This window comes from Buteo buteo, chromosome 3, assembly GCF_964188355.1.
Source record: "Buteo buteo chromosome 3, bButBut1.hap1.1, whole genome shotgun sequence".
Lineage (NCBI taxonomy): Eukaryota > Metazoa > Chordata > Aves > Accipitriformes > Accipitridae > Buteo > Buteo buteo.
The window spans coordinates 38720359-38736393 of NC_134173.1; the positions used below are offsets into that span (position 1 = coordinate 38720359).

Here is a 16035-nt window from a genome sequence, read left to right on the forward strand (position 1 = left end):
AATAACTGAATAAATGGAGTTTGATTGTTTGTCTCACTTTTTCCTGTGAAGGGAAAAAGAAAATATTCACTCCTTCCAGTGCTGCTATTATTATCTATTTCCACAAGATATACCAGGATAGAGCTAAGCCTAATATCATGGTTTAAAAAGTGTGTTGCACTAGTTTTGAAAACAACTGAAGGTAATAAAAATAAATCTAAAAAACCTTTTGAAAGGATCAGAAATACATACTATTTCAGAGTAAAACAAATTTATTTTTTTTTAATTCTAACAGTGTTTCAAAACAGTAAAGACTCTCTTTGTATCACAATACAATAAAAGGAGAGTGGACAACTACGCTCAATTCCACCATCTTACTTGAAAATCCATCTGCAATTAAAGGACTGATTGTCCCCCTGTACTCGGCACTAGTGAGACCGCACCTTGAATACTGTGTTCAGTTTTGGGCCCCTCACTACAAGGAAGACACTGAGATGCTGGAGAATGTCCAGAGAAGGGCAACAAAGCTGGTGAAGGGTCTAGAGAACAAGTCTTAGGAGGAGCAGCTGAGGGAACTGGGGTTGTTTAGCCTGCAGAAAAGGAGGCTCAAGGGAGACCTTATCGCTCTCTACAACTGCCTGAAAGGAGGTTGTAGCCAGGTGGATGTTGGTCTCTTCTCCCAAGTAACAAGCAATAGGACGAGAGGAAATGGTCTCAAGTTGTGGCAGGGGAGGTTTAGATTGGATATTAGGAAGAATTTCTTCACCGAAAAGGTTGACAAGCACTGGAACAGGCTGCCCAGGGAAGCAGTTGAGTCACCATCCCTGGAGGTATTTAAAAGGCGTGTAGACGTGGTGCTTAGGGACATGGTTTAGTAGTGGACTTGGCACTGTTAGGTTTACAGTTGAACTTGACTATCTTAAAGGTCTTTTCCAACCTAAATGATTCTATGATTCTAAATGGAATATTTGGAAAACCATCCACTGCTGTACAATACATGTTAGATTGGGTTTTTTTGGTGAAGGTAGGAAATGCATTTACTGCTGCAAGACTGAGCCATAAATTACAGCACAAAAAGTGATAGAAATGGGTCACAAAAACAAAAATTAAAGATTTCAAGTTGATACTTGGATTCTGAATTTAGTTTTAAAATAGTATATATGGCAAGAGATCACCTCAATATCCTCATATCAATACAACCGACACTGTGCAGTGGAATTACCTACCATTGAAATTTTGCAATAGTCCTGTAAGGGCCTTTTTGTTATTTTAACTTTAAGCAGCAACATTTTCTGAGAGAAAACATCTTTTCTTCTTCTACAACTCCAACTTAAAGCACAACAAACCAACTGAACACTACCTTGCTGAACATCTCGCCTATGCTGTCAAAGGTAATTGCTTCTTGTTCCTGCACTGATTATAAGCTTTGGTTAAAAACACTTCATATTCATTATGAAACAAACCATTTTTAGATAAGGCACCTATCACTGAATACCTATGCCTTCAAATATTTCAACACACCATGTGGCTGTTATGATAAATAGGTTATAAAGACCTCACAGACAACACAGTTACATATTGATAAGAGCACTTCAAATCACCTCAGTTAAGGTTCAGCATGTAAATTAAAACATGAACTAACCCATGCCTCCAATCTGAACCGGGCAACCACAAAGGCCTCCTACGTTTTTTCACTTCTCTGTCTACTTTTGGCATACCCAGGAACAAAATACGAGTTTCCCTTCCCACAAAGAAAAGCAAAACCCCTGGGCACCACACCACACAAGAGCTTCTGCATATTGCAAAGATTAACTAACCCAGAAAGGTGCTCAGGCTAATCAGAACAAAACAGAAATAATGCTGTCAGGGCTGTTGGATTGCAGCTTCTGTGATTTAAGGCCCAGAGATACAACTCGGTGTTTCACTCAACACAACTACTTCATTACGAAGAACAAACTAGCAATTTGTAATAATTAACTCCAAAAAGCAGATGAAATGTAACAATATATAGTGTTCAAATTTAGAAGCTACTCTAAAAATGGTTTTGGTAAAATCTATGTTTACTACTGTCAGGCAACAGATGGAAGAGCTGGAAGTGCTCTTGCTCTTAAAATCAGTTATGTCAAGAAAAATGTGATGGCATGACAAAACAGTCCTGTTTTCAGATCAGCGCCCAAATAATGTGGCGCAGTTGGACTCCATTAGATCTGACTGATACACAGAGAAGTGACAGTATCATGACCCAGGAACAGTTACTCTGGAAAGGAAGTACACACATATTTTGAGCCCTGAAATTTTTATACTTCCCTTTAGAGCAAAAGTATCTAGCTCTTTCTGAATCATTAAAAGTTAAATTGTAAATTAAAACTACTCACAGTTTTACTTGGAATGCTTCCATATAACCCAGTAACTATTGCTAGCATTTATCCACTACAAGTTAAAAATTATTACTTCAAAAACAGGAAGCAACTTTAAATGACAATACTGATAACCCTTCACTCCTCTCCACAAAGTAATTTGTTTACAAACTTTCCATGTAGCTATAGCTTCATTTTGGGGGGAAAAAAACCAAGGACTTAAAATTAACTTACCCACTAGATCATCATTTGAATAATCCTCAGCTTGAACAGGCATTTCTGCAAGTCAAAAGTATACAAACAATTCAAACTGGACGCTTCTCTAAGTATCTACAAAAGGCTGCATTTTTTCCCTTATGCTCAACCAGTGACCTATCAAAACTACCCTGTAATACTATTTTTGCAGAATTGGGATGCAAATTTTCCTCAGCTGAATTTTTCCAGAGGAAAGATTAATACTTAAGTAGACCAATGAGTAAATTGCAGGATTGCACAGTTTCAAAAATGAGATATCAGAATTCTGAAACTACACTATCCAAAGCACAAACTTGCCACAGTTTCACATGCTACTACAGTATGGACTTAGAAAACATTCTTATACTTATTATGTTCCCAGCTGCAACTATGAAATATTTGACTTCAAAATTCAGGTCTTTTTAATTCTGTATGTATGTTTAAATAGATGTCACATGTCACCGAGCACTATTACTGCTAATAGACCGAAGGTTGCACATAGCTCCCTGTTCATGCATGGAAGGAGTCAGGCTCACCAGAAAAGAATTCATAATAGCCAGGATGCTGGCTGTAGACAATAAGAATCATCAAAGTGAGGGAGATATATTCTCTGTCTCGGGAAGCCCATAAATAAAGTGCTTAAAGATGGGGAGACACTCCACTTTATTTCTTACATATACTCTCTCTCCTGAGTACGCACTACTGACTGGCTGGTGGGAAACAGAGCATAGCAAAGAAATCTTCAGCTTCATATGACCTAATATGGCCATTTGTATCAATGTAAGTTTTTCTGAACTGGAAGCACTCTCAACTTCTATAACTGAAGAGTGCTCTGTAAGCCATTAAAATATTGTCATTAAAAACCCCAAGATGCTAGATTCCAACAACACAGTTATGTTAGTCCTTAAAAGAAAAAAGCTGCAGAAAAACTTATAAATGTATTTTTAATGCAGCATAGTATTCTATTCCATGGTATTTATCATTCTCAATTTTTTTTTTTTTTTTTTTTTTTTAAGTAGCAAACTCATGCGAAAGATAATATACAAACCTGATTCCTCTGGTTCAGTGGCCACAACATCTTCTGTATGCTTGCTTTCTACCATTACAAACAAAATAAGTGTTGAAAGTTACACACAGTGTGTTAACAATTTTGTTTTTATTCCCCATCAGCCACCAAATCAAATTAGTATCAAACAAAAAGGAAGACTTAAACTGCAGAACAACCAATTAGGTTAACTTAAGAGTAAAAATAAAGGTACTGAATGCATTCAGTGTCCAAAAGTTTAGCTCCTCTTTGTTATTGACTTCCACTCCTATTACACCCCCCAAAAGCGATTTTGGTTACAATTGTTGTGTGTGTGAAACATTGTTGTTTATTTCCCTATTTAATTATACTAGAACACATTTTTCAAATGGAAAACCTAAATAAATATAGCATCAAATCCTACACACTGTGCTCAGACTAAACTGCTTAGATAATTTCCTCTAGCTGACTGAATTACCGTCAAGTTTGAAAAAAATCTTGCTTAATGATATTTTTAACTTCTTAGAGCAAATATTCAAATCACATTTGACCCACTACTCATTTAAAATTCCCCGATGCCAACACAATGAACAAAAATTTACAACTTAACCTTTTTGAGTAGTACTGTGGGCAATCCCCGATAACAATACAGGCTAGGGGATGAATGGCTTGAGAGCAGCCCTGTAGAGGACTTCGGTATCCTGGCGGATGGAAAACTGGACATGAGCCAACAAGGTGTGCTCGCAGCCCAGCAAGCCAACTGTATCCTGCACTGCATCAAAAGAAGCGTGGCCAGCAGGTCAAGGGAAGTGATTCTGCCCCTCTACTCTGCTCTGATGAGACCCCACCTGGAGTACTGCTGGAGTACTGCATCCAGCTTGGAGTTTCAGTACAAGACAGACATGGACCTGTCAGAACCGGGCCAGAGGAGGGCCACAATAATGATCAGAGGGGTGGAACACCTCTCCTATGAAGAAAGGCTGAGAGAGTTGAGGTTGTTCAGCCTGGAGAAGAGAAGACTCCAGGGAGACCTTATTGCAGCCTTTCAGTATATAAAGAGGGCTTATAAGAAAGATGGAGAGAGACTTTTTACCCGGGCCTGTAGCAACAGGACAAGGGGCAATGGTTTTAAAGTGAAAGTGGGTAGATTTAGATTGGACAAAAGAAGAAATTTTTCACAGTGAGGGTGGTGAGACACTGAAACAGGTTGCCCAGAGCAGTAGTGGATGCCCCATCATTGGAAGTGTTCAAAGTCAGGTTGGATGGGGCTTTGAGCAAGCTGATGTCCCTGCCCATGGCAGGGGAGTTGGACCAGATGATCTTTTAAGTGTCCCTTCCAACCCAAACCATTCTATGATTCTATACAGCACATTTATCTGCTTTGTATTTAGTCTGTTTGGGTTTTTTTAATTATATTAACAGACATAAATGGAAGAATGGAAAAAATGTTTCCTTTCACAAGCTATAAAAACTTATACCTCCATCAGATTTCAAAATGCATGTATTTCATCAAAACACTTTAAGATCACAATTATGCAATATGTACCTGGCTCTGTGGCTTCATTCACTTCCTCCAGAAGGTCCTCAACAGCTAAGAAAACATTCAATTCACAGCAATAATGAAGTCAAGCCCTCAACTGATGAAACTTATATATGACATAAAAGAACACAGCAAACAGACATGTTTAACTCTGAGCAGTAAACTGCTATAGACAAACAGGAACTTTGATGAATTTGAGGGGGAAAAAAAGAAATTAATTCTTCCCTGTTTCACTAAAGAACTGTTGTATTCATTAGTCTAAGCATAATCAGTACTCCCACTTTCATCTTTTGCAGCATCAACTCCAACTGCTAGACATATTAAAACCCAACCAACCAAACTAAAAAACCTATACACTTTTACTTTAGAAGTCTTTTTATTTGGATAAACATGCAACTCCTTGGTGAGTCTTACTTTCCTTCCTGAAGGACAATGAGCAAGTTCTTCAACTTAAATTATGGATTCCACAGAAAAATAAATTATTTTTATTTTCTTTGAATATGGCACCTTTTAACTCATTTGACTGTCCTCTTAAGCTTATGATCACAAAGGTGACAAACCAGATACTTACAATTTATTTACACTAGAGAATTTCTTGACTTCATTCTAAACTAAACAATTGTGCCTTTTTCAATCAGCTGTCTGAGATGACTCTCAAAAAAGCTGGTACTTCAAGACAACAAAGTATATAGGACCCAGAGAGAGCACTGCAGACAAATAATATTTTAATTGCTTCTGCTAATTAGACAAAGGCACTAGCAAAAAATATGCATCAAAGAAGAGCTAGTATTGGCAGCCTGTAAGTTTTGAATGATCTTAAGCACTGGTTAAAAGGTTATGAGCAAGGCTCATGGCAGGCAGCAGGCTGAGTGTCTACGCTGAACTACTGTGTTCCAAATGTCCATAAAAAGCCTCACACACCCCACCTTGTATCACTTGAGACCTTAAAGATGAATACTCAAGGATGGTATATTAAAAGAAGATGTCTCAGTTCATAGTCAAAAACTTAATTTTATAACTACACAGACAGTAATGAACCTTTGCCATAACTGGCCATATATCATGATTGAAGATCACACACACGTATGAAGTTTACATATTTCAATATATAAAAATACAAGATTAAGTTAATGACTTCTGTGCTAACTTGACTAAAATATTTCTCCGATTCTGAAAATCATTTATATTCCAATACATTTATTTTAGAGGTATTTCTACTTTAATTACATATGAAACAAAGATTTTTCTAATATTCCATATATAAAAATATATATACATGGTGGGATGTGTGTGGGAGTATACATACACTCGATCCACACACATATACATACACACACACACATCTATATACATTTTTTTTTATATATACGTATATACCTGTATCTTGAGTCTCAGTCTTCTTTTCATGTTTTGGTTCTGAAAGGAAAGAAAAATAAAGTTCCTGGGTGGTTGATATGCATAAAGTATCCTAAAAATTTGGTTCTTAAGCATCCAGTTCATTTCTTTACTGATAACTGCAAAGTTCTCAAAGATTTTCTCTAGTTTTGGGGCCTGAATAGATATGTCAACCCTTTCTGGAGCTTGTAGTAGAAATTGTACACAAAACCCAAATACCAAATATAAATATAACACTGAAATTTCAAGCATTTCTAGCTACACATATGAAATACTGAAAATAATGACAACAATAAAGCTATCATTCTGTACAATTGTTATAATTCACCTACTCCTAATCTTTGAGTAAAAAGCCAGTCTAGTTTTTGTAATTCTGAAGATGAAATATTTTGTTTTACTTTCGATAATGTCTAAAAACAGACAAAATGCTATCCACCAATTGTCTGAATTTTCAATATACATTTACGTGAATTTTAGAACTAAAGAAGTTCAATGTTCATCTAGTGTTTTGGATAATTTCATTATCTTAACAGGTACTAACCTTCATCAGAAAAAGGTTACTTACATAAGATTTTTTGTAAAAAGTAAAATCTTTCTACTATTGTTTTATCTTAAAAGGCACTAATAGTCACTTGGCTCCCCCTCCATCCCTTTTAAAAAAAAAAAGTTCTTACAGCATTTTCTTAAAAAAAAAATCCAGAACTCTTTTCTAATTTCTAATGAAAATCTCAAACTTGCCTTCTTTCTCTAGTTTCACTGCTACAAACTGTATAAAACTCTTCATAAAACTACTGAATATTGTGTACAATAACTGAGCTCCTGTGTTCCAAGTTACATGATCAATCCATTTACACACTTCACTGTGGGCACATACACTCATTTCAACTAAAGAACTTTTTGCATTAGCAGTAACTGCAGAAGGTAGGAAGAAACGATTCCTTTCAATACACTAGACACACAAAGTAGGTGCAGCCTACCATAGGCCTTCAGTTTCTCCCAACACCGTGCAAGGTAGTAGTGATTACAGGAACTGAAGTCCTGTTAGAGCTGGTCACTGATCTGATTAAGAACCAAGTCATACAAAGAGTCAGAAAAGAAACTGAACTGCTCCGGCCAACCAACCATCTTGGCACTGGCCTCTCAGCTTTCTGAGAACTCTAGAAAGCACCAGGATTGGAGAAAATATTACATCAGAGAGTCTGCCAGAAGAGGAGAAACGCATCTGACACAAGATGGAGAAGATACATTGACTCTAGAATAGCGAAGCTTATACTTCTGCTGATTTCTCAGACATTTGCACCTGAAGCTTTAAAGTGAATCTTCTTGTGGATGTGAACTGTAATTTTGGAGCTAATGTCAAAACTACAAGCTTTACATTTGAGAGAAAGAATTTCAGGTCTCCATGATGGCCTCCACCCCTTCTTTGACTTTAGAAAACAGGTGCTAAAAACTGTCTTCTCCAGAAAGAGAGCAAATCTGTTTCATTTTCGATCCAACCAAAAACATGTCAAAAGGTACAAGAAAGATGGTCCAGGAGACAACGGGGATGAAAACTAGGTACTACAACTGCTAAAATGGTGTCTAGCACATATTCATGAACAACTACAACTCCCATGACCTGAAACTGGGCAGACTGAACTCAGAAGGAAAAAATGGTGTATCACAGAATGATGGCCTCACATCTTTCAGCACATCTTCAGAGACATCCATGGTTCGCTGGTTAGCTCAAACCTTAAAGGACTGACAACATAAGATGAGCTTATAGGACTGAGTGTGGTGTCTCTCATCTTTTCTAGGGATCCTGATAACAATTTCTGATTATTTTCTCTGGTTATTTCTGAGACACTGATGAGTGCCAGGAAATAAGGGTGCCTGTACAGAGGTCTGCCCTTGGAACAAAAAGTGACATTCTAAATAACTTTGTAACTTCACGTAACTTTCAAGATGGAGGGGGCAGATGGACATTGGGGTAGGGGGTGGGGGGCAGAATCAGTCAAATCTTGCAAATGTCAGGAACACTCAATGCCTCACCTGATTGGACTTTTTCTTCTACACTGCTCCAGGCTGGAGCTTTCCAATTAAATTCCTCTAAAAAGTACAAAGGAAGCACTGTGCTTTCTCTCACGACCAGAACGTCTTGAAGGGAAAACTTGGAAGCAAGACAAAATTCTGTTGTGAAAAGGCGAACTTTTATCAAGAGAAAAGCAGTTTGTCACAGATTATGTTGAACTGCAGGCACAATTCGCTGCGTAAAAAAGCCCAGCAATTTAGTAGCCAAGAATAATTTTTTGACAAACATGTCCTACCTTGGAATTTTCTTTTGAGAAAAAGAATGGAACTTTCTATTCCTTTCATCAGCCTAATCAGAGGATTTAGAATAGTAAAGAAAGAGTAGGAAAAAACCTAAATCTGATTTATTTGATACTATTTAAAACTCTCATTGCAGCACACAGTAGCAATCACACATGAAACCACTGCTTGTCAAAGCACAGATTAATCACAAAATAGAGTTATTAACTCTTATTGTGCCAGGGCGCCAGAAGAGACTGCAGAATATGAAATGGTTTTGGAATGGATTCTATGAAAAACTGACGCAAATTACTTTGGGAACCTCCATGATCATCTCTACTCCTAAAGCAGGTATAGATGACTCTTCCCCAGGGCAGGGACTGTGGAAGTGTTCTCTGTTCCTGTCACCACTACATATGAAGGAGCATGAAAAGTAAAGATTAAATTTGCACTTCTCCTTCATATCTAGGTGTGAGAAGCAAGAGAGTGATTCTTGATTAGGAACTGATTGTAAAGTAAGTAAGGAGAGTAAACAGTAAGCCCAGGGGAAAAGCTAGGTGTCTCTTGCTTTTCCATCCTATTGATGCCAACACATTTCATCAAGGTCATCACTGCTGAGGCAAATAATTCTTTTCTGCAGACTGAGAAAGACATGGACTAAGGGCCACTGAAAATCCTTCAATGGGATTTTGACTTCTATCCCAAAGGTGGATGTCAGAATTTCCCTCCTAATGACAAAGAATGAACCTCAAGGTTTTCGTCTCAAATATTTTGACGTTAAGATTTGTTGTCCTTTGCTTGGGTTACATAAACAAGGAAAATAAACAAGAGTGCTTTGAAGATATGCTTAACTTTTCTGAAGTATGATAGTCCCTAGAAGGATGTCACAGAAGGAATTACAACCACATACTTTTGTTTCAAGACTGACCACTAGTTGTCTTCTCATTAATTTTTTGATTCAGTCTCAGCAATCATTAGCAAATCATTAACCAAATCAAACTAAAACAGAATAATCTCCAAAGAACTGTTTCTTACGGACAAGATGAAAAGGTAACACTGAGCTATCCAGTTGCAATGAACCACAGCTGACTTGGCCAGGGTTTCATAAGAAAAAGGGCATGCAAAGTCTTCAACATTCTTATTCCACGTATGCACAAAGTACAACAAAAAGGACCGATATGGGAATATAACCTATATGCACGCTCTACACTTGTTCCAGTGTTAAAGATCGATTGATTGCTTACATACACAGGGGGTTTGAACATAAAAAAACCCCAAACCTTAATTGAGAACTTGCATAGAAAATTTTAACACAAAGTAATTCCAATTTCCTATTAATGATAGACTTTGATACTGTCATTTCACTATCTATAGCAGTTGTCATACCATGGTCTTCATTATAATCACCATGCATTCTATCCTCTGTTTAAAGAAAAAAAAAAATCAATATGAAAATTCATGGAATTTTAAGACAATACACACACACAAATAATACAGTGTCAAGTTTATCTAGAACAAAAAAGATATTCAAAACTATAGTATATTATACTGTTAAGTTAATAAGAGTTCAACAAAGGTGAAGATTTCTAAAAGATCCTGTGAGAAGAACTAAATCATTTTCTGGCATCACAAGATAGACTTAAAAAAGATAAAGCAGTATCAGTAGGTTTTTCTTATGCAGTTCATAACAGTAGGCTCTCCTTATACAGCTCATGAACTCATCTACAAATTACCTACAATTCAGAATGGAAATACTCATAAATCATTTCTACATACAGCAAACTTCTACGGTGAAATTTTGTAACCTGCTTGTTATGGCTTGCTTCTTAAAAAGTAAAAAAATTTAAAGATACTACTTTTTCTCTGACACTTATCCCACTAACTTCAACATCTTTGGCAAATTCAAATTATTTTTTTATCCACAGAAACACTGCTATGCAATTTAAAATACAAACATCCATTCTCCTGGAAATTTAACCCTCAAAATATTATTCTGTGCATTTGGCTAACATTACAGAAAAGTAACATTCATGTCTTTGTATTTTTTTCAAAATATAAATAAAAATATAGATGTAATAACTTACTAAGGAACTGATGCTATCTATGAGCTCCACTGTTGGTTTTCTTGGGTTTTTTTTTTGTTTTTTTTGGTCTTGGTTTGGGGCCAAATTTAAATGAAACTTCAATCAAAAGAACTAAGACTTTGGACTGTACCTGTGTAATGTTCCATAGCATCTTCTAGCATTAGGTCAGAGTCACCTTAAATAAAAATATTTAATATTTTATATTCTAATCAAATTTTCATGCAACAGCTAGATAGCACAAGAGAAGTTAAAAAGGTCACATATTTCGCTCAAGAATAACAGAACTAAACATACTGAGTTAATACTACAATGTTTTATTTGAAAGTGACAGCTGCATTGTAAAACACATCCAGAGCTACACTGCAAGTCACACTATATAATAAGTTCATATGTATTTGTATTTAGGCTTAAAATAAGGAATACAAGTAGGTCTTCGACAATCCACTGCTTAGACTGGAAGACTCCTGACAGAACAAGTTACTTATGTATTTGTGGATTGGATTTGTGGAGTGTTGTGTTCATAAATGTAATGGTAACACATCTACAAAAACCAGGCTTATATGAAACTACCTGAAAAGCTGTTTGAAAATAAAATTGTGATGAAATGGTCAATATGACACATTACTTTGAAACATGTTTAAAAAAGTATAAGTGATTATACTTTGAAAAATGTTTAAAAAAGTATAAGTGATTATATTATAATCTGAAGTCATGAAAATTTACAAACCTGGAGCTTCTGGATCACTTACTGTCTTTTCCACATCCATATCATGTTCATATGAAACTGTAAATTAAATATGAAAAAATATTTTTTAAATTAAAAATATGGAATATTTTTAATACTCAATTATTTTAACTTGCATCCATACCGCGTCTGTTAATAGCTAAGTGTAGCTCCTTAGTTGAAAACTGACAAATTAAAACCTTACAGATACTTGCAACTTGACACACAGGAATCTAATAGAAGGTGTTGGGCCACTCTCTCGTCTAGTCCTCTGTTATACTCTCTGTATGAAAACTAGATCCACGAGAGCCATTAGTCTCCATCAATATTTTTTAATAGTTCTTCTAATAAGAATAAAAAATGCAATCTTCCCCTATCCTCAACGTTCTAAAGTAGCTTCTTTACTAATGTGCAGGAGGACCAGTGGTGATGATTTACAGATGACAAGAGCCAGAAATCAGACCTTGAGAAGTATGTACATTTGTTTCTAGAATCACAGATTTAGAGCAATTTACTTTTTTTTCATTGCCTAGCTAAATAAGTGGATTATTTTCCTCTGTGGCTACAATTCTTTGTGACATTATTAATTTACTCAGTTATGTTACAACTGACAACACATGGTACTGTAGGTGAAGTAACTATCCTTTTACTCTGGAAGCATCACAGCTTGGATTCTAAATTGGTAACTGGAAAGCAGTGATCTCCCACAAAGATAGGAAGAAGCAGTTTTAGTTATATCAAACAAATAAAATAATTTTTCTGTCATATTTGGCATCGAACAGGACTGTAAAGTCCAGAACTAACATTGAGCCAAAGATAAGAAGCCTAGTCCAAACAGAAATTGATGTCTAGTGTAAATGGAAGAGGCTGCCTGTATTATAAACAAACAGTATTAGCATCCAGAAGAAAACACTTATCAGATAGCAGGGAAACTGTAATATCCACCTAATGTTTCTTCATAATGGGAAAGGTGAGCTAATGCCGTTGTACGTGACATCAAGCACAATATGAAGATGACTATAAGCTAATTGGATTAGTCCAGGCAAAATTTCAAAAAGCTTTAAAGATGAATTAGGGTGTGCAGAAAGACAGTGCAAGGATACTTCAGAATGAAGTCTTTGGTGCTGACTCACTCTCTGATAGTATAGTCGACCATAAAGAAACAAACAGTCCTAAAGGAAAGGTTACAAACTGGATGCTTCTGAAAGGTGACAGGTTACATGTGAGAACACAAGTTTCTGACTAATGCCAAGAATAATAGACTAGAAGAACCTTAGCAATGTAGACTGGAAGACAGTAAATATAAACAATAAATCTCATTCTCACTTTCTTAGACTGTACAACCACAGATCTCTTGCCTATCCAGATCCCAATCATACACAACAGACAAAACCACATAGAAAAGTAAAAATTAAGTTTTTGCACCAATGAAAGCAAAGTTTCCATACCTATCATCTGTTCTTTTTAAGAACCATTTGCAATAGCAAATATGATAGAGTCATCTCAGTCAAAGTAAAAATATCCAAGACAATCAAAAATAGTTGTTTGGAGAAAAATTTTTTTTCAAAATTATATATTCCTCAACCAGTCTAACCTTTTCTATTTTGTTTTCTCGTATAATTTGCTACATTTAGGCAGAAATATCAATATTACTGAGTTTGGAAAAACAAAATTTTACCTGGAGCTTCATATGGTTCAGGCTCCATTGCTCGAAGATCATCTGCCAAAAGATCAGCATCTGAGAAACAAACACGTATTTACAAATTTTAAAATTTTTAAATCAATACATGATACAGCAAACCCTATAACAGAATATTATGTAAGAATAGAGTCAAATTTCTAAGCAGAAATTCTAAGCAAATTTCTTCTAATGACAGAAAGATATGTATATGGATTGAAAGCATAGTTTATTTTATTCTTATACATAATACTGAGAATGTGTATACACACATAAACTCCGTACACACTTGCTCAAAAAAAGATGACTCTCCACAGACATTTCTGTGTAAATGTAAACAAAGTAGAACATATTCACTTTGCCTTCTTAATTGTAACTTTAAAGATTTAAAGTAACCGGAATTTGAATGTCTCCTCTGTTCACTACTTTAACTTGCACTGTAGATGAATAAAAGAGATACAGAAACAAGGAGGTATAAGACCCAGACTGAAAAGAATTACTTCAGTTGTGGCGAAAGAATCTCCGTGTACTTCCAGCAATCAAAACTTTTAGATGACATCCATTACATGCATTTTTCAAAAAGAGGTAAGATATATGTAAACTTTTCAGTATTGCAGATAAAAAGCATTCAGAAATATTTTTCCCTAAGTTGGATTTATATCATATAATTCTGCTTTAATATTTTGATTACAAACAATTTTTGTCACCCTGTCAATGCCCCAAGGCAGCAGGATATGAGCATCTTCTTTATACGTTATTATGTTCTCAGCAAGACTTGCAATATGGTTCATGCGTAACATTCTCTTAAGACAGTCACATTAGGAGGAAAGTAGAGTGAGAGTAAGTCTGTCTACAAAAGGCTGTGCTAATAAACTCTTAAAATTTAGTTTAATAAACTAGAAAGTCCAGAAGCAGAGTCCATACAGATATTATAGAAGTCCTTCTATTGGAAGGAGATATGCATATGTGGAGGACAGATTAATTTGTTTTGTTGAAAGCTAATATAGCAGTAATTAAACAATAATATATAATAACTTGGATTCCAAAACACGTGGCATTAAAATACCCCATTTTGATTAAAAAAATATTTATTTGCTAAATAATACTCGCTGTGGTTGACATTTGTTAAGATTCTATTGCAAGTACAAATTACAAGTCAAGTTTTTAATGAGACGTATTTCCGTTCTTATTTTTGGCAAAATTTAATTTTAAATATATTTAGTCATTCAGATACCTTTCTGAACAGAGTCTGGTGTCTCATATGCTTCTGGCATTTCATTCTCTAATTCTCTGAGCAAGTCATCTGTTGTAGGAGCTTCAAAAGTTTCTCCATGTATTTCTTCCTTCACTTGCCACTGGTCATTTACACTTTCATCTACATCTTCATGTCTCCCTCCTAATCAATAATACAGATTGTTAGAGAATACATACTCCTTGGTAAATTCTATTTGCAGCAAATATTCAGTCCTCAGCACACCCTTTGTGTTTTTCAACTAGTCCCCAAAGGGGACATGGACAGATGACTTGTCTGAACCTTCCAGCAGGAAGGAAGTCATCCGCACTGACTTGCCAGTGCTGCCTTTGCCCACAGTAAACCATCACTGTTTACCCATTCTTGCACTCTATGCAGTATTTTGAAGAAGTTTTGTCAGCTGACTGATTTGAGCTACTGCTGCCACACACCTCCAGGTAAGAGGCCACAGTTTTAGGATTTGGTAACTGAACTTTCTGAATTTTCTTGAAAATGAAAAATTAGCCTATTAGAAAGTTTTGTGCAGGCAAAAGTACTTTAAGTGCATACCAAAACCAGACTCTGAGATTCGTCTAGCCTATGGCAGTATTTATAAATTCTTCAGTGATTTCTAAGTGTTAATGCATTACCAGGCTGCGAATGGAGAGCTTCCTGAAGAACAGACTGAATTTCCTCTTCCAATTCTACATCAGCATTCTTGTGCTCTAAAAGGATTATAAATTGCAGTGAAGGTTAAGTGCAAAAGGCAAAGTCTAAACATTAGCTCAAAGCTTGTAGCTTTAATAGCCTCCATAAAGTTCTTAATCAATTTGTAAAGTTCTGTAGAGATTGACCTGGTGAACCTCTACAACTCACAATCACAAAAACAATTTGGTTTTGCTTACTCTCCAATATGGGAAGTACTGCATCAATCATATCAGATGCATTCTGAAGATGAATTGGAAGAATTTATCTACACTGCATTTTCTGCACATGTAACATTAATACTTCAGATAACTATTCAAACCAAGAATTCTCTTCTAAGTAATTATTTTACTAACACTTTCATCCATTACTTTCCTACTATTTAGGCAGCAGCACTAGTATGTCATATTTGACAACAAAATGTCACTTGCAGAAGTGGGGTTTTGTTGGCTTTACAAACGGGGAAAATAGATACTAACATTACAATATCAAGGTCTTCTCCTGACAATTCATAGCAGAATAAAATCACAAACTGGCTTCAGGGACAAGTGATTGTCATCTAACACACCAGCCCAGGACATAACAGAAATTTGTGTGAAGTGTTGCTTTCGTATAAACGTCCTGAAATCAGTGTTGAGAAACCCAACAGCACAAAACCAAATCACAGCTGCATTTTTCAAATAAAGCTCCAAAATGGTACCAGTCAAAAGAAAAAAAAGGGGGGAAAAAAAAAAGAAAGAAAGAAAAAAAAAGGAAACAACTTCTTAACTTAATGTATTTTATAAATGATAAATT

The 16035-nt window shown here is 35.7% G+C and overlaps 1 protein-coding gene across 6 annotated transcripts in view; it reads right to left on the reverse strand.

Annotated features, from left to right (window-relative positions):
• Positions 1–16035, reverse strand: part of ASPH (aspartate beta-hydroxylase) — a 121137-nt gene that overhangs the window by 61120 nt on the left and 43982 nt on the right. For 4 of the 6 annotated variants that reach the window (XM_075023348.1, XM_075023351.1, XM_075023352.1 and 1 more), the window contains 10 exons: positions 15186–15260; positions 14539–14700; positions 13305–13364; positions 11630–11686; positions 11033–11077; positions 10205–10240; positions 6512–6550; positions 5141–5185; positions 3619–3666; positions 2571–2615 (listed from right to left, as the gene is read on the reverse strand). In XM_075023348.1, coding sequence (XP_074879449.1) covers positions 2571–2615; positions 3619–3666; positions 5141–5185; positions 6512–6550; positions 10205–10240; positions 11033–11077; positions 11630–11686; positions 13305–13364; positions 14539–14700; positions 15186–15260 — 612 coding nt within the window. The remainder of the gene's footprint in view (positions 1–2570; positions 2616–3618; positions 3667–5140; positions 5186–6511; positions 6551–10204; positions 10241–11032; positions 11078–11629; positions 11687–13304; positions 13365–14538; positions 14701–15185; positions 15261–16035) is intronic. The other 2 variants (XM_075023353.1, XM_075023349.1) reach the window with 2 other exon arrangements.